The following is an 18,323-nucleotide window of genomic DNA, read 5'->3' as shown; positions in this document are numbered from 1 at the left end:
GTGGGTTTGGGGGGCTCAGGCTGCTCTCAGGGGTGGCACCCCAAGCACCCAGCAGCTCCCCAGGGAGGTAAATCCCGCTCAGGAGCAATAACCCCAAATTTCCCTGAGCCTGAGAGAGAACAGGGGTGCGTGAGTGGGTGGCACCCCCGCAGTGCCCAGCCCTGGCGCCCCCAGCCCTGCAGGAACCACGGCCCAGGGTTGGCACAGCGTCAGCCGTGTCCCTGTCAGCTGGCACAGAGCAGCCCTGCGTCACCGGGTCCCCTGCCAGCTGCAGGGATGCAGGCAGGGAGCCGTTCCCTGTGTCCTGTCCCTCCCTGCCGTGTCCCCAGCCCCTCAGGACTTGCAAGGGGCTCTGAGGTGTCCCTGGAACTTCTCTCCAGGTGAGCACCCCCAACTCTCCTAACCCGGCTCCAGCTCTGGAGCAGCTCCGTGGTCTCCTCTGGACTGGCTCCAGCAGCTCCACTCTGATATTGGGGACCCCCGAGCTGCAGGTGGGGTCTCACCTGAGCAGAGCCCCCTCGGTTGTGTCACCTCCTACACCCCCCCAGCCCCGCTGTTCCCCACTCCAGCCACCCAAACCTTGCCCAGGGCTTTGGGGTGGCACAGGTTGGCACAGGGGGTCCCTACATCGGTGCCAGCCGGGCTCAGCCCCTCCCCGGAGGGCACGGTGGCAGCGGGCGAGCTCGGGTCAGGCGCTTAAACTGCTGCGCTGGGGCGGTGCCAGGCGAGCCGCGGGGGATTAGGGCTCTGCTGATGCAGCCTGGCACCGGCCCGTGCGCTGACACAGCTGCCATCAGCGCTGGCACCGCCGCAGCTGCCGAGCCCCGCGGGGACGGGCTGTGCCACCCTGCCCTCCTCCTGTCCCTGTCCCCTCCTTGGGTTTCAGCCCCCGGGGGACACGCGGGGTTAACAAAGCAGACACCGAAACTCGCTGTCCCTTCCCCGGACGGCGCCGGTGCCGTGCCTCAGTTTCCCCAAGCCGGGAACCCCCCACACCCCACGGATGCAACACCGAGGTTCCAACGCTGCCGTGACCCCACTTGGAGCCCCCCAACATACGCGAACCCCCCGTTTGACCCCCGGGTGGCCCCAGCAGCCTCCCCGGGCCGTATCCTTGGAGGAACCGCGCTCCCTAAGCGGCTTTAGGGGATTACAGGCAGCCCCTGGCCCTCGCTGTCCCCACCCAGCCTTCCTCCCTCGGCTGCTCTCGGTAATCGTCTCGTTGGACAGGGCTAATCCAGCCACCTCCACCTAAGCTGCTCCAACACCTCTGCCCGGCCCGGGCTGCCCCGCAGAGCCCTGGGAGAGCCCCGCAATCGGGCGGCAGCCAAGGGCTAAAAATACAAATAGAGCTGGCCCCGAGGTGAGGGCAGGCGGGATTGGGAGCGAGGGGATTGATGCCAGCGAGCAGGGGCACGGCGGGACGGGCACAGAGTCACCTTGTGCCACCCTCCCGGCTGGGGATGGGACAGGGATGGGACAGGGGACAATCCGGGGATGGCCGGGACAGTCCTGGGTGTCCCGGGTGCTGCTGCCACGCCGTGGGGGACGCGGCTACTGCAGGGAGCGCCGGGGATTGGGGAATGTCACCGGCGGCCAAAGGGACACAAAAGGGACACGGGAGATGCCCGTGAGGAGCGTGGGGTGGGAGTCCCAAGGATGGAGTTGCTTCCAAATGAGAAAATGGTCTCGGGAAGCTTCCCTGGAGGAGTTGGGGGATGCTTCTGGAAGCTGAAATGTGGGGAAAGGCTCTGGAGGATGTCTGGAGGGAGCTTTGGATGGATCCCTGAGGGTACAGCTTCCTCCAAAGGAAAAAGAAGGAAGTTTCCCTGGAGGACTTCCACAGGAAGCTTCCCTGGAGGAGTCAGGGGATGCTATCAGGGATTCTGGAACCTGAAATGTGGAGGAAAGGCTCTGGGAGATGCCTGGAGGGATCCTGGATGGATCCCTGAGGGCACAGCTTCCTTCAAAGGAAAAAAATCTCAGGAAAGTTCCCTGGAGGAGTTGGAGGGGTGCTGTGGGGGATTCTGGAACCTGAAATGTTGGGGAAAGGCTCTGGGAGATACCTGGAGAACCCCTAAAGGTACAGATTCCCCCACAGGAAAAAAAATCTCAGGAAGTTTCCTTGGAGATGGGGGGTACTATTAGGGATTCTGGAACCTGAAGTGGGGGGGAAAGGCTCTGGGAGATGCCTGGAGAATCCCTGAGGGTGCAGTTTCCTCCAAAGGGGAAAAAATCTCAGGAAGCTTCTCTGGAGGAGTCAGAGGGTGCTATGGGGGATTCTGGAAGCTGAAATGTGGAGGAAAGGCTCTGGGAGATGCCTGGAGGGATTTGGATGGATCCCTGAGGGCACAGCTTCCTCCAAAGGAAAAAAATCTCAGGAAGTTTTCTTGGAGATGGGGGGTACTATTAGGGATTCTGGAACCTGAAGTGGGGGGGAAAGGCTCTGGGAGATGCCTGGAGAACCCCTAAAGGTACAGATTCCCCCAAAGGAAAAAATCTCAGGAAGTTGCCCTGGAGGAATCGGGGGATGCTATGGCAGTCAGGGAACTCTGGAACCTGAAATGTGGGGGAAAAGGCTCTGGGAGATGCCTGGAGGGATCTTGGATGGATCCCTGAGGGCACAGCTTCCTCCAAAGGAAAAAATCTCAGGAAGTTTCCTTGGAGATGGGGGGTACTATTAGGGATTCTGGAACCTGAAGTGTGAGGGAAAGGCTCTGGGAGATACCTGGATGGAGTCTTGGATGGATCCCTGAGCTTCCTCCGAAGGAAAAAAATCTCAGGAAACTTTCTTGAAGGAGTCAGGGGGTGCTATCAGGAATTCTGGAACTTGAAATAGGGGGGAATGATCTGGGAGATGCCTGGAGGGATCTTGGATGGATCCCTGAGGGCACAGCTTCCTCCAAAGGAAAAATTCATAGGAAGCTTCACTCGAGGAGGGATGCTGTTGGGGATTCTGGAACCTGAAATGTGGGGGAAAGGCTCTGGGAGATGCCTGGAGAACCCCTAAATGTACAGATTCCCCCAAAGGAAAAAATCTCAGGAAGTTTCCCCGGAGAAGTCGGGGGATGCTATGGGGGAATGGGGGGATGCTATGGGAGTCAGGGAACTCTGGAACCTGAAATGTGGGGGAAATGCTCTGGGAGATGCCTGGAGGGAGTCTTGGATGGATCCCTGAGGGTACAGCTTCCTCCAAAGGAAAAAAAAAAATCAGGAAGCTTCCATGGAGGATTCAGGGGATGCTATTTGGGATTCTGGAACCTGAAATGTGGGGAAAAGGCTTGGGGAGATGCCTGGATGATCCCTGAGGGTTCAGCTTCCTCCAAAGGAAAAATTCATAGGAAGCTTCACTCGAGGAGGGATGCTGTTGGTGATTCTGGAACCTGAAACATGGAGGAAAGGATCTGGGAAATGCCTGGAGGGAGTCTTGGATGGATCCTTGAGGGTACAGCTTCCTCCAAAGGAAAAATTCATAGGAAGCATCCTTGGAGGACTTAGGGGATGCTGTCGGGGATTCTGGAACCTGAAGTGTGAGGGAAAGGCTCTGGGAGATGCCTGGATGGAGTCTTGGATGGATCCCCGAGCTTCCTCCAAAGGAGAAAAATCTCAGGAAACTTTCTTGGAGGAACTGGCGAGTGCTATGGGGGATTCTGGAACCTGAAATGTGGGGGAAAGGCTCTGGGAGATGTCTGGAGGGAGTCTTGGATGGATCCCTGAGGGTGCAGCTTCCTCCAAACGAAAAAAAAAAAAACACAGAAAGCTCCCACGGAGGAGTTGGAGAATGCTATTGGGGATTCTGGAAGCTGAAATGTGGGGAAAGGTGGTAGGAGATGCCTGGAGGGATCTTGGATGGATCCCTGAGGGTACAGCTTCCTCCAAAGGAAAAAAATCTCAGGAAACTTTCCTGGAAGAGTCTGGGACTGTACCTGGGATCCTGGACCAATGATGGAAACACTCTGGGAGAAGCTCTGGAGGAGTCTCAGGTGGATTCCAGAGCTTCCTCCAAGAGAAAAACCAATCTCAGGAAGCTTCTGTGGAAGGGGACAGCACTGGGGACAACTCCTGCCTCCCAAAGTCTGAAACAAACATTTATTTTTCCAGGTACAAAACCCTCTTTTTGGGAGAGGGGAATGTTAAAAGCTGTGCGCTGCCCAGTGCTCTGGGCTCAAGTATGGGGGTGTCAGTCTGTGTCTGGTGGGGGGCCCAGGCAGGGCCTGTGGCTTTGGCTTCAGAGGGACAAGGCACATGCACTGCTGGCTCCCAGGGGAACAGGAATGTTGTGAACAAGGCACCGTGGCAGCAGGAGACGGGGGGAGCCTGTAGTGTTCATGGCATGGGGGAAAAGGAGGGGCCAGACCCCACAGGAGAGGCGCCAGCGCCGAGCTGGGGGGGCTGGGGGTGAGCTGCTCCCCCTCCTCCAGGGGCCACGTGGAAGGGATTTACACTGGGAGGATCCCAGGGGTGCAGGAGCCTCCCCAGGGGTGCAAGGAGCCAACCTGGGGACGCCAGGAGCCTCCCCAGGTGTGCAGGAGCCACCCTGGGGACACAAGGAGCCAACCTGGGGACGCCAGGAGCCTCCCCAGGGGTGCAGGAGCCACCCTGGGGACACAAGGAGCCACCCCAGGGGATGCCAAGAGCCACAGGTCCCTCCTGATGCCGCAGCAGCAAATTCCTGTCCAGCCTCCTGGCAGAGTTTCCTGGCATTCTCAGCTCTCCTGCTCCGACAGAGCCGCTCTCCTCCTGGTCCGGCTGCGCAGGAGGCGGCAAGAGCCCTGGGCAGGGAAAGGGAAAAGGGACAGGGACAAGGTCAGGACACCCTGACACAGCCCCACAGCCCCGGTGTGTGTCCTCCTCCCATGTCACCTCTTTTTCTGGGTTCTTCCTCAGGCTTCTCAGGCTCTGCCAGCGGGACAGGGGTCTGGCATCCCGGCGTGGCGATGCCGAGGGGGACACCTGCGAGTCCGACCACAGCTCCTCCTCGTCCGACTCGCTCTCGTAGCGGAGCCCTGGGGACAGAGGGGACGTGCCACCTCCAGCACAGCCACCACGGGCTTTGCTGGGTCCCCCCTCTCTGTGACCACCCAGCTGCTCACCCAGGGGCTGCTGGAGGCCCTCCTGCTCCTCCAGGTACAGCGGGTCCTGGAAGTGCACGGGGGCCTGCTCGGTCAGGGAGCGCAGGTCGTGCATGCTGAAGCTGCGGAGCCGCCCGGCCAGCGCGCCCTGGCTCTGCACGGGGACAGGAGAGGACAGTCAGTCCCCATCCCAGGGGGTGTCACCCTCTCCTGTCACCCTGCTGGGTACCTTGGTGGCTGCCTGGACAGCGGCAGTGGCCGCCAGGTTGAGGCCCCTCTTGCCGAAGCTCAGTGCGGTCTCGTAGCTGCGCTCGCGGGCGCGCACCAGGAACGCGTCGATGTCCTGAGAGACAAACGGGGACGTGATGGCAGGGCAGGGGGTGGCCTGGGCAGGGTCACCTCTGGGGCATGGTTGGGACCCTGGGCATCGTCACCTCCCTGGGCATGGTGACTTCCTAGGGCACTGTCACCTCCCAGGGCAATGCCATGTCCCTGGGCACTGTCACCCCCACAGGCATCCCCGTGTCCCTGAGCATTGTCATGTCCCATTACCTGGGGCATTCCCTGAGCATTGTCACCTCCAAGGGCAATGCCATCACCTGGGGCATTCCCTGAGTTCCCTTTGCATTGTCACCCCCCAGTGCATGCCCATGTCCCAGGGCATTGTCCCCTCCCAAGGTAACACCATGTCCCTGGGTATTGTCATCTCCCAGGACATCATAACAACCTGGGGCACCATCACCATCCTGGGGCATTGCAAGTGTCACCTGCCAGGGCAATGCCATGTCCCTGGGCATCGTCACCTTCCACAGCATTGCCATGTCCCAGGGCACTGTCACCTCCCAGGGCAATGCCATGTCCTGGAGCATTCCCTGAGCATTGTCACCTCCCAGGGCACTGTCACTCCCAGGGAAGTGTAACCCCACCAGTGCATCCCCATGTCCCAGGGCACTGTCACCCCCCAGGGCAATGCCATGATCTGGGGCATTCTCCAAGCATTGGCACCTCCCAGGGCAATGCCAGGTCCCTGAGCACTGTCACCCTCCAGAGCAATGCCATGTCCCTGGGTATTATCAACCTCCAGTGCATGCCCATGTCCCTGAGCATTGTCACCTCTCACAACCTCAGGCAATGCCACATCCCCGGGGTACCCCCACCCCAACTCAAGGAGGGGCTGATGCCCCCAGGCCAGGCAGGGGGACCCCCAGAACCCCGGGACTTTGGGGTTTTACCTTCCCGGACTTTGGGGTTTCACCTCCCCGGACTTTGGGGTTTCACCTCCCCGGACTTTGGGGTTTCACCTCCCCGGATTTTACCTTCCTGTATTCTGGGGTTTTACCTGCCCAGATTTTGGGGTTTTACCTCCCCGGATTTTGGGGGTTTTACCTCCCCGGATTTTGGGGGTTTACCTCCCCGGATTTTGGGGTTTCACCTCCCCGGATTTTACCTTCCTGTATTTTGGGGTTTTACCTCCCCGGATTTTGGGGTTTTACCTTCCCGGATTTTGGGGTTTCACTTCCCCAGATTTTACCTTCCTGGATTTTGGGGTTTTACCTTCCCAGATTTTGGGGTTTAACCTCCCCAGATTTTGGGGTTTCACCTCCCCAGATTTTGGGGTTTCACCTCCCCAGATTTTACCTTCCTGTATTTTGGGGTTTTACCTGCCCAGATTTTGGGGTTTTACCTTCCCGGATTTTGGCGGTTTTACCTCCCCGGATTTTGGGGGTTTCACCTCCCCGGATTTTACCTTCCTGGATTTTGGGGTTTTACCTCCCCGGACTTTGGGGGTTTACCTCCCCGGACTTTGGGGTTTCACCTCCCCGGATTTTACCTTCCTGGATTTTGGGGTTTTACCTCCCCGGACTTTGGGGGTTTACCTCCCCGGACTTTGGGGTTTCACCTCCCCGGATTTTACCTTCCTGGATTTTGGGGTTTTACCTCCCCGGACTTTGCGGTTTTACCTCCCCGGACTTTGCGGTTTTACCTTCTCCCTGCGGGCCAGCGTGGGGTGCACGAAGCGGCGGTAGAGCAGGCTGGCCCCCCGCGTGTATGGGGACAGCAGCCAGATGACAAAAGCCATCTTCACCTCGTAGTAGAAGGGGAGCCTGGACGAAAAGGCAGGAGATGGGGGGGTCCAAAGGCACCTCATGGTCCCCCCCACACATCTGGGGGGGTTTGGGAGAGACAAGAGTCCCTCCCCAGGCTCACCAGAAGATGAGGAGGTCGGTGAAGGTCTCTGCGGTCATGAAGAGAGCGAAGACGATCCAGTACATCATCCATCGGACCTGGGGAGCCACGGGGAGCACATCAGGGGGGCTGAACCCCAGAAAGGGGGACTGGAGACTGGAAAGAGGGACTGGAGACTGGGAAAGGGGACTGAACCCCAGAAAGGGGCACTGGAGCCTGGGAAAAGGAGACTGGAGCTCAGGGAAAAGGGGAGACTGGAGCCTGGAAAGATGGGGGGAGGACTGGAGCGCGAGAAAGGGTGGCTGAACCCCAGAAAGGGGGAGTGGAGCCCTAGAAAGAGGGACTGTGATCTGGGGAAAGAGGGGGACTGGAGACGAAGGAAAAGGGTGGCTGAACTCTGGAAATGGGACACTGGAGTCTGGGGAAAAGGGGGGACTTGGAGCCTGGGAAACAGGGGGCGACTGGAGCCTGGGAAAAGGAGGGGCTGAACCCCAGGAAAGAGGACTGGGGACTGGAAAGGGAGACTGGAGCCCCAGGAAAAGGGGGGCCTGGAGCCCCAAATCACTCAAGGGGGTGGACTGTGGTCTAGGAAAAGAGGGGACTGCAGCCCCCAGGAAAAGGAGGGGACTGGAACCCCAAGGAAAAGGAGGGGACAGGAGCCCCAGGAAAAGGGGGGGACTGGAGCCCCAAGGAAAAGGAGGGGATTGGAGCCCCAAGGAAAAGGGGGGGACTGGAGCCCCAAGGAAAAGGAGGGGACTGGAGCCCCAAGGAAAAGGGCTCCTCAAGCAGTCGACTCACGTATTCCCGGATGTTTTTCGTCTTCACCGCCTTGTAGGAGGCGTAGGCCGGGTAGAGCATCCCGAAGAGCAGCCTGTAGCACAGGGGGGGTGTGAGGCAGCTCGGCCAGCCCGCGTAGAGCAGCAGCAGCCCGGCCCAGCAGAGCCGCCGGGCCCGGCGCCGCAGCCCGGCCCCGAGCCCCTCCAGAGCCGAGCCGAGCCCGGGACAGCGGCCCGGGAGGCTCCCGGGAGGCTCGGCCATGTTCCTCCCACAGCCCCGGGACCGGCCCGACCTGTCCGGGCGGGGCAGGGCCCGGGCTGCTCCCCGCGGGCTCGGTCCCCGGTGCCAGGCTCGGTGCTGGGGCTGAGGGAGGCGCCAGCACCGCAAAAACCCACCTGGTGTCCCTGCTCTGGGCAGGGATCCCGGCAGGGAATGGGGGCACCCTCAGAGCAGGGACCCCGAGAGACCCCGCCAGGAAATGGGGGCACCCTGTGGGCGGAGACCCGGCTAGGAAATGGGGGCACCCTGTGGGCAGGGACCCCATCAGAAAATGGGGGCACCCTCAGAGCAGAAACTCTGCCAGGAAATGGGGGGATCCTCTGGGCTGGGACCCTCAGAACAGAGACCCCGCCAGGGAATGGGGGCATCATCTGAACAGGGACCCTCTGGGCAGGGACCTCCCTAGGAAATGGGGGGATCCGCTGAGCGGAGACCCCAAGAGACCCCGCCAGAAAATGGGGGGACTCTGTGGGCAGAGACCCTCTGGGCAGAGACCCCTCCAGGAAATGGGGGCACCCTCAGAGCAGGAACCCCCCGATTGGGGCAGGACCTCCTCAGGGGACCCCCACCCCTGGGTGGTGCTGGGGTGCCCACCCTGCCCAGGCCGGGCCGGGAGGCCCAGCAGCAGCTCAGGGACTCATTTTGGGGGTGGCACGGTTGGGGGGGGGGGGGTTGTTGGTTACCCCCACAGGGAAATTTGGGGTCGCTCCCCCAGACATCGCCGGGGGCCTCTCGGAGGAGTCCCCGCCGCGAGCCCAGCACGGGGAGCCCCGTTAACGGAACAGCGGGAGGGGGGACCGGGAATGGGGGACCGGGAATGGGGTATCGGGAATGGGGGACCGGGAATGGGGTATCGGGAATGGGGAGAACGGGAATAGGGAATCCCCGTGACCACCCTCCCCGCCCCCCCCGCCTCCCCCCTCCCGTTACACCGCCCGGACCCTACTCACTCAATCACCCGGCTGAGGATCCAGGACACCATGGCGCGGCCGGGGCTGAAGGCTCGGGGGGTGCCGGGCGGGAGGGGAGGTGCTGCGCCCCCCGGGAGCTCCCAAATCCCCCTGAATTCCCCCCAAATTCCCCCCGAACCCCGAGGGAGCGAATCCCAAAAGTTGAAAGTTGCAGCAACGGAGCCGCGCAGGCGCGGTCCGGGCCCCACCGGCCGCTCTTAAAAGGGCAATGATCTTAAAAGGGCAACGGAGTTTCTTAAAAGGGCAATGCCCTTAAAAGGGCAACAGGGCCCCTTAAAAGTGACCCACGGGTGAAGCAGTGAGTCGCAGCTTTATAAAATAAAATCATGTTATAAATTGCCTAAATATATTAAATATCAATACATTTATATAATACATATACTAGAAATATGTATTATAAAATATATATCTATGTATTCATCAATATATTTCTATTATATATTATATACACAATAAAATATATATTATATAGTATATAGTATATAGTATATAGTATATAGTATATACTATATACTATATACTATATACTATATAATAATTTATATAATATCAATATAATATATATTGATTATGTAACAAATATGGTGTATTAACATATATAATATATATTGATATATTGATATATTAATTTGTAGTTTTATATATATATATATACACACACACATATTAAATTTCAATAAATATCCTAAACATACCTAAAAATGTGTTTTTTAAAATTCCCTATATATATTGAATATCACTACATTAATGTGCAATATATTGATATATAATCTATATTAAATGTTTCTTAAAAAATATAAATTAATTCCCTCATACATATATTTTTATATATTAAAACACACAATTTTTAAATCAATAAACTAAGGAAAGGAGGGCAGAGCCACTCTGATTGATATTAAAGATTTTTTTTGGGGGGTCTGGAGGGGATGTGATGCTTTTTTGGTGCCCTAAAGGACAATGAGGATCACTCTGCTGTAAGAGTGAAGCCCTGAAATATGCTCCCAAAAAACCAAAATCTGCTTGAATCCCCTCTCCGAGCCTTGCAGCCCCAAGACTGACCCAGGGCTCCCCAGATTCCCCATCCCAGTCACGGCCACCACTGTGGAAGTGCCAGAACCCTCCTGCCGTGCTCCAGAATCTGCTTTTCCCTGCCAGGGAAACTGAGGCAGGGCTGCATGGCAATGCCCTGCCGGACCCATCCCTCTCCCCAAACCCATCCGTGCCCCGATTACCTGCAGAGGATCTTTATTTGTGCTCTTAATTGCTGTTTTTTCACATGCATATTTATCTTTATTTGTGCTCTTAATTTGCTGTTTTTTCACATGCATATTTATCCACCTGGCAGCCAGGGAAAGGCTCCCCTGGCAAACCAGTCCAGCAGGGACTCCCCTGCCTGGGGAAACTCCTCCTGCTTCCCACCCGCGCCCTGGGACAAGGTTTCTGCTGCAAAAACACCCAAAAAACCCACGTGTAGGGCCTGGAGCACCCAGAAATGAGGATTTCCCTCTCCCTGGGGGAGCAGAATGTTGGGCACCGAGGTGGGAGGAGGTTTCTTCTGGAAAAAAATCCCATGTGCACCCAAAAATGAGGAATTCCCTCTCCCTGGAGGAGCAGAGTGTTGGAGGGAGCAAGCACTGAGGTGGGCCAAGGTTTCTGCTGGAAAGAAAAAGTCTCAGGTTTGCCCTAAAATGAGGAATTGCCTCTCCCTGGAGGAGCAGAATGTGGGATGGAACAGGCACGAAGGCGCGATGAGGTTTTCTGTTGGAAAAAAACCCCATATGTGGGGTCAGGAACACCCAAAAATGAGGAATTGCCTCTCTCTGGGGAAGCAGAATGTCATGCACCAAGGTTTCTGTTGGAAAAATAAAACCCCTATGCAGGGTCAGGAGAACCCAAAAATGAGGATTTCCCTCTCCCTGGGGCAGAAGAATGTTGAATGGAGCAAGCACTGAGGTGGGATGAGGTTTCTGCTGGAAAAAAAAAACCCATGTGCACCCTAAAATGAGGAATTCCCTCTCCCTGAGGGGTCAGAATGTTGGATAGAGCAAGCACTGAGGTGGGCCAAGATTTCTGCTGGAAAAAAACACCAAGTGCACCCTAAAAATGAGGAATTCCCTCTCCCTGGCTCTGCAGAAATCAGGCACCAAGGTGGGCCAAGGTTTCTGTTGGAAAAAACCCATATTTGGGTCAGGAGAACCCAAAAATGAGGATTTCCCTCTCCTTGGGGGAGCAGAAGGTTGGATGGAGCGGGCACTGAGGTGGGCCAAGGTTTCTGCTGGGAAAAATGCCATGTGCACCCTAAAATGAGGAATTCCCTCTCCCTGGGACAGTGAAATGTCAGGTGGAGTGGGCACCGAGGTGAGCTGAGGTTTCTGCTGGAAAAATCCCATGTGCACCCAAAAATGAGGAATTCCTTCTCTCTGGGGGAGCAGAATGTCACGCACCAAGGTGGGCCAAGGTTTCTGTTGGAAAAAAAACCCCTATGTAGGGTCAGGAGAACCCAAAAATGATGATTTCCCTCTCCTTGGGGAAGCAGAATTTTGAATGGAGGAGGCACTGAGGTGGGATCAGGTTTCTGGTGGAAAAAACCCACATGTGGGGTCAGGAGCACCCAAAAATGAGGAACTCCCTCTCCCTGGGGCTGCAGAACGTCGGGCACCGAGGTGGGCCAAGGTTTCTGCTGGGAAAAACCCCATGTTCACCCTAAAATGAGGAATTCCCTCTCCCTGGGGCAGTGCAATGTCGGGTGGAGCTGTTGGTGGCACCACCCGAAGGAGACACGGGCAGGGCTGGGGGGCACAGTGTGTTTATTGGGGGGTTGGTGGGCACAGATGCCCCGCTGGCACGCTGGGTCCTGCCTGGCAGCGGGGCCGTGGGCACGGGGAGCTGCTGGGCATGCACGGAGAGGGACAGGAGCTGCTGGCCTGGAGCGTTCCTCTGTCCACTGCTTCATCCACCTCGGAGCATCCCGGAGCTTCCATCATCCTCAGGGCATCCCATCATCATCCTCAGGGCATCCTGGAGCTTCCCATCATCACCCTTGAGTCATCCCTCTGGGCTTGGAGCTTCCCATCATCATCCTCAGCATCCCATCTGCATCCTCAGAACCTCCTGGAGCTTCCCATCATCACCCTCAACATCCCATCTGCATCCTCAGAACCTCCTGGAGCTTCTCATCATCACCCTCAGCATCTCATCATCATCCTCAGAACATCCCATCATCACCCTCACCATCCCATCATCATCCTCAGGGCATCCTGGAGCATCCCATCATCATCCTCACCATCCCATCTGCATCCTCAGACCATCCCAGGACACCCCATCATCATCCTCACCATCCCATCTGCATCCTCAGACCATCCCAGGACACCCCATCATCATCCTCACCATCCCATCTGCATCCGCCTCAGAACACCCCATGCTCCCCAGGCCATGCCACCACATCCACCTTGGCCATCCCACCCCCTTTGGACCATCCCAAAGCCTCTCAGCATCCTGGGAGCCCCCCTCCCCTCCCACCACATCCCTGCCCGCTGTCCCCCTCCTTTCCTACCCCCATCTCCCACCCCAAAGACCCCCCCAAACCCTCTCCACCCCCCAGGGGTGACGCTCTGCAGCGCAAGGGGCGTCCCACAGCGTGAACCCGGGAGCACCGTGGGGAAACTGAGGCACCGTGGGGCTGGGTGAAGGTGGAGGGCCGGCATGTGGGGTGGGACGAGGTGTGGTGGGCTCATGCATGTCCGGTGGCTCTCGGGTGCCAGCTACAGGCTGAGGTCCACCACCACGTGCCGGTACACCAGCGTGTTGGCCTTGAAGCTGGGCGCCAGCAGCAGCTGCACGTCGGCCGCCGGCACGGCCCGGAACGCCCGCGGCGCCTGCACCGACAGCTCCTGGAACTTGGCGAATTTCTGCTTCTCCTCCTCCCACAGGTAGACGTGGGTGAAGGAGAAGTCGCTGCCCAGCGCCAGGTACTGCCGCTGGCCCACGGCGAAGGGCTGCATCACCATGGAGCCGCGCGACGGCAGCGTCTGCACCTCCACGAAGCGCTGCCCTTCCCAGCGCACCACCTTGGAGTCGCCGATGTAGCGGCTGAGGCACAGGAACTGCTCCCGCTTGGCCCTGAAGTGCTTGACCATCTGCACGTCCAGCATCTCGCCCACCTCGCCCTGAGGCACGAACTGCTTCTGGGCCCGGCTCCACTGGTAGATGACGGGCGCCTGGGAGCTGCTGGAGATGATCAGCCGGGGTTTGCCGTCGTTCTCCACGTACTCCACGTCGGTGTCGCGGTGCCAGGCGTGCAGGGCTTGGTGCGAGTAGAAGCCGTTCTGGTTGAGGCGGTAGAGGCTGGTGGAGCCCGCCTTGGAGCTGTCGGCGATGACGAAGTACCAGTCGCCCTCGATCTGGAAGGCCTCGATGTCGTTGGGCTTGCGGATCTTCTGGCTGTCGATGTCCTGGATCTTGATGAACTTGTCCACGGCCGTGTCCCAGCGGTAGATGTAGGAGCCGCCAAAGAGCTGCGCCACCACCACGTAGAGCTGCTCCTGCGCCACGATGGGCTTGCAGTGCACTGCCGAGTGAGCTGGTGGCACAACCACAGAGTCACACCGTGCCAGGCCACCCCAAAGAGGGTCCCAGCCCAGGAGGGGACCCCCAGCCCGGTTCCTCACCGGGGATGCGGTCGAAGTCGCGGAGTTTGCGCTCCACGTAGTCCCACTTGAGGATGGAGCAGCTGCTGGCGCTGGGCTGGGCCAGGGCCACGTACAGGTCACTGGCGTAGGTGAAGGGCTCGGCCGACACCGCCTGGAAGGGCAGGACCTGGTGCATCACGAAATCTGGAGCAGGGAGAGGCGGCAGTGAAGGTCTGAACACCCAGCAGTGAGGTGACAAGTGACAAGTGACAGGTGGCAGGTGGCAGGTGGCGGTGTGTCACAGACATGTTTTATGAAAAATCCTTTCCTCAGGATTTTTCCTTCTGAGAAGCTGAGAGACCTCAGGAACAAAATGTAAACATTGATTACCTGCTGCTGTGGAATGCAACAGGTGCATCTGTGATTGGCTCATGTGGTTGTTTCTAATTAATGGCCAATCACAGTCAGCTGGCTCGGACTCTCTGTCCCAGCCACAAACCTTTGTTATCATTCCTTTCTATTCTTAGCCAGCCTTCTGATGAAATCCTTTCTTCTATTCTTTCAGTATAGTTTTAATATAATATATATCATAAAATAATAAATCAGCCTTCAGAAACATGGAATCAGATCCTCGTCTCTTCCCTCACCCTCAGACCCCTGTGAACACCGTCACTGCCATGGTGCCCTACCCGTGGTGATGCACTGGAAGTCACCGAGCGCCAGGTCCCGGATCCGCTGTCCCTCGAACTGCCCGGGGCTGCTGCAGAACACGGCGGGGACCGTGGTGTTGGTGCTCTCCAGCCACTCCACCAGCCACTTGATCTTGCAGTCACAGGCCAGCGAGTTGCCACGGAGGTCCCTGCCAGGGATGGCACCGAGTCACACCCAGAACTCACTAATGTGTCACCCTCTCCCCACTCAGTGTGCTGGGGTTCCCTGCCAAGGATGGCACCAGCACCCGCCAGGATGTCACCTCGTCCCAGCTCAGTGTCCTGGGGTTCCTTGCTAGGGATGGCACCGAGTCGCCCCCAGAACTCACTGCTGTGTCACCCTCTTCCCACTCAGTGTCCCAGGGCTCCCTGCCACAGATGGCACCATCACCCCCAGCCACCCAATGGTGTGTCACCTGTCCCCAGTTCAGTGTCCCAGAGGTCCCTAGCAAGGATGGCACCACCACCCCCAGCACCCACTGGGATGTCACTCTTCTCCAGGTTGGTGTCCCAGGGCTCTGTGCCAGGGATGGCACCGAGTCCCCCCCAGGATGTCACCCTCTCCCATCTCAATGTCCTGAGGGTCCCTGCCAGGGATGGCACCATCACCCCCAGCACACCACACCCTGCCCCAGTGCCAGCCCCTGGCATGTCACCCTGTCCCAGCCCGGTGTCCCCAGAGCTGTGGCAGCCTCACAGGTCACTCAGGATGTCCAGCGGCTTGAAGAGGTCCCGTGGCAGCGTCTGCAGGTTGTTGTTGGCCAAGGAGCTGGGGACAAGAAGGGTTGTGGAGGTGACACATCCCTGACAGTGACGAAGGGACAGAGCCACCCCCACAGTGTCCCCCAGGTGCTCACAGGTGTGTCAGGGACTTGAGCCCGCGGAAAGTGGCCTTTGAGAGCGCCTGGATGTCGTTGTTCTCAATGAACCTGGAACGGGAGCAGACAGTGACGGGGCCATCCCGAGAGTCCCCCTGTCCCCTCCCTGTCCCCTCCCCGTGTCCCTGTCCCGGTGTCACACACAGGTACTGCAGGTGCGAGAGCCCGGCGAAGGCGTTGTCCCCGATCAGCGTGAACTTGTTGGAGTTGAGGAGGCTGCAAAGAGAGGGGGGAGACATCAGTGCCAGGCTGGGCATGGTGAGCACCAGGTGGGCACCAGGTGGGCACCAGGGAGGCACCTACAGAAACTGCAGGGAGGGGATGTGGGCGAAGGCCGCCTCCCGGATCTCCGTGAAAGCCGCGTTCACCATGGTCCTGTGGGAAAGAAAGACGGAGCTGCAGGACAGGGGACGGCAGCAGCCTGGCACTGCCACCCTCGTGCCCACCAGCATGGGCTGGGTGTCACCTGCTGCCTGCCAGGGCAGCCCGTGAGGGGCACTGGCATTGGCACAGGGACCCCAGCAGCCGCCCTGCCCGGTGTGGGGACACGGAGGGGACGGGGCTGGCACCGACCCCAGGCTGCCCACGCCCTGCGGCAGCCCCTGGCCCGGGGCCACGTGCTTGCACATGTGTGTGAACGCACAGAAACGGGTGTGCAAGCACACACAGACTGGTGTAACACACACAGACAGGTGTGACACACAGAGACAGGTGTAACACACACAAACGGGTGTGTAACCACACACACATGTGTAAACACACATGAATGGGTGTGTAAGCACACACACAGGTGTAACACACACAGACAAGTGTAACACACACAGACGTGTGTGTAAGCACACACAGACTGGTATAACACACACAAACAGGTGTGCAAGCACACACAGACAGGTATAACACACATGAACGGGTGTGTAACCACACACAAATGGGTATGTAAGTACACACACATGTGTAAACACACATGAATGGGTGTGTAAGCACACACACAGGTGTAACACACACAAACAGGTGTGTAATCACACGCACACGGGTCTAACACACACAAACGAGTGTGTAAGCACGCACACACTGGTGTAACACACACAGATGTCACACACACAAATTCATGTGCAAGCACACAGACAAGTATAACACACACATGGGTGTAACACACACAAACAGGTGTGTAAGCACACACAAATGGGTGTGCAAGCACACACACAGGTGTAACAAACGGGTGTGTAAGCACACACACACATGTAAATATACGCCAGCGGGTGTGTAAACATGCACAAACAGGTGTGTAACACACACAAACTAGTGAGTAAGCACACACACATGTGTAAATATACACAGACAGGTGTGTAAACACACACTCACACAGCTGTAAACACCCCCACCTGCCACACCTCCCCGTGCCAGCCTCCGGGGCACAGCCCTGTCCCCGGGGACCCTCCATCATCATCATCATCATCATCATCATCATCATCATCATCATCATCATCATCATCATCATCATCATCATCACCCTCCCTCCTCAATCGTGTCCCCCTGGGGCTGTGGTCACCAAGGTCACAGCCGTGTCCCCCCGGGGTTCTGCTGCCCAAGGTCGCGTTGGGGACAGGCTGCAGCCCTGCTCCGCTTGGCACCGATGGATGGCTGCGTGTGCCAGCACCGCAGGACACAGGGACACGTCCCGGGCTGTCCCCAGCCTCCTCCTGCTCCCGGACCCCGCCCTGCCACCCCTTTGTCCCCCTGTGCAGCACATCAGGGGTGTCCCTGCCCCTCCAGCCCCTGCCAGCTCTGCGCTCCTGGGATGTGACGCTGTCCCCACCGCTGTCCCCACCCCGGTACTCACAGCGAGATGACCTCGGGGGGCAGGTTTTTGGGCACGGCCTTGGAGTCCACGCAGAAAGCCGTGTCCCGGGTGCAGGAGCAGCTCGGGGGGCAAGGGGGAGGCCGCGGGGGCCGCCGCCCCTCCGCCGGCAGCCAGAGCCAGGCCACGGCCAGGAGGAGGAGGAGGAGAGCGGGGAGCTGCTCCCTGGGCATCCTCCAACGCCGCAGCTCCATCACTCCCTGGCCTGATCCCTGCTTGATCCCGGCAGCTGCTCCCAATGCCCGGCAGCTGTGCAAAAACCTTTTTTTTTTTTTTTCCTCTTTTTTTTTTTATTCTTCTGGGGATTTCAGTGTGGAGGAGAAGCGGCGGAGGCTGCGGGCGCCTGACCCGCGGCTCTGCAGCACACCATGCCCGGGAGCTGCTGCGGGAGGGAGGGAGGGAGGGACGGAGGGAGAGGAGGAGGGAGGGAAGGAGGGAGGGATGAAGGATGCGGTGAGTGACAGCTCCAGCATCCCTGGGCACGCGTGTCCGTGCGCGCGTGTCCCAAACTCGGCGTTCCCCGCCTGCCACCGGCTGCTCTTGGGGTGCGCAGAACTTGGGGGGACACGCCAGGGGTGACGCCCCCCACAGCAGCTCCCCCAGCCCCTCGCCGTGCCCGCTGTGCCCGCAGCGCACCGGGCACCCATCCACGCCGCGCTGGGCACCCATCCACGCCGCGCTGGGCACCCGTCCGTCCCTGGCACCCATCTCTCCCATGCCAGGCGTCCATCTGCGCCGTCCCTGGCACGGTGCCCTCGGGAACAATGAGTGCAGCCAGCTCCTTGCCCGCCCCGGGGGGGACTGGCACAGCTGCCCGTGCAGAACCAGGGGTGCAGCCCCACCCCGGGACGTGCTGGGTGTGTGGAGGGCGGGCACTGCCCGCTGTTTGCCTTGGCACCCCCACAGCTGCCGCGGAAGGGCCCTCGGAGGTTTTGTATCCCCTCCCTGGCTCTTTGCGGGCTC

General features: G+C 58.7%; 2 protein-coding genes across 2 annotated transcripts; both read right to left on the bottom strand.

Annotated features, from left to right (window-relative positions):
• Positions 1-4,063: 4,063 nt before the first annotated feature.
• On the bottom strand, positions 4,064-9,360 carry REEP4 (receptor accessory protein 4). The gene is made up of 8 exons (XM_059490848.1): positions 9,266-9,360; positions 8,058-8,130; positions 7,281-7,357; positions 7,057-7,177; positions 5,302-5,415; positions 5,094-5,226; positions 4,864-5,006; positions 4,064-4,772 (listed from the first exon to the last, which is right to left on the bottom strand). The coding sequence occupies exons 1-8, from the start codon at positions 9,295-9,297 to the stop codon at positions 4,707-4,709; spliced, it is 759 nt and encodes a 252-aa protein (XP_059346831.1). The 5' UTR covers positions 9,298-9,360; the 3' UTR covers positions 4,064-4,706.
• A 3,589-nt stretch (positions 9,361-12,949) lies between these two features.
• On the bottom strand, positions 12,950-17,670 carry LGI3 (leucine rich repeat LGI family member 3). Its single transcript, XM_059490803.1, has 8 exons — positions 17,343-17,670; positions 15,806-15,877; positions 15,647-15,718; positions 15,482-15,553; positions 15,322-15,393; positions 14,604-14,773; positions 13,954-14,118; positions 12,950-13,865 (listed from the first exon to the last, which is right to left on the bottom strand). Exons 1-8 carry the CDS (start codon positions 17,552-17,554, stop codon positions 13,048-13,050), a joined length of 1,653 nt encoding a protein of 550 aa, XP_059346786.1. The 5' UTR covers positions 17,555-17,670; the 3' UTR covers positions 12,950-13,047.
• Positions 17,671-18,323: the final 653 nt, after the last annotated feature.

Source organism: Ammospiza nelsoni, chromosome 30 (assembly GCF_027579445.1).
Source record: "Ammospiza nelsoni isolate bAmmNel1 chromosome 30, bAmmNel1.pri, whole genome shotgun sequence".
Lineage (NCBI taxonomy): Eukaryota > Metazoa > Chordata > Aves > Passeriformes > Passerellidae > Ammospiza > Ammospiza nelsoni.
The sequence above is the reverse complement of the archived record's forward strand: the minus strand, read 5'-3'. Positions and strand labels throughout refer to the sequence as shown.

What these genes read in the sequence shown, in the direction of transcription:
- LGI3 (XM_059490803.1), bottom strand. Translation starts at nt 17,554, where the DNA reads ATGGAGCTGCGGCGTTGGAGGATGCCCAGGGAGCAGCTCCCCGCTCTC. An exon ending in ATCCCCTCCCTGCAGTTTCT is followed by an intron (nt 15,719 to 15,805) that starts GTAGGTGCCTCC and finishes CTCTCTTTGCAG; the next exon opens with CCTCCTCAACTCCAACAAGT. An exon ending in CTCTCGCACCTGCAGTACCT is followed by an intron (nt 15,554 to 15,646) that starts GTGTGTGACACC and finishes CTCCCGTTCCAG; the next exon opens with GTTCATTGAGAACAACGACA.
- REEP4 (XM_059490848.1), bottom strand. Translation starts at nt 9,297, where the DNA reads ATGGTGTCCTGGATCCTCAGCCGGGTGATTGA. An exon ending in CGAAAAACATCCGGGAATAC is followed by an intron (nt 7,358 to 8,057) that starts GTGAGTCGACTG and finishes GTGGCTCCCCAG; the next exon opens with GTCCGATGGATGATGTACTG. An exon ending in GGGCCTCCAGCAGCCCCTGG is followed by an intron (nt 5,007 to 5,093) that starts GTGAGCAGCTGG and finishes CTCTGTCCCCAG; the next exon opens with GGCTCCGCTACGAGAGCGAG.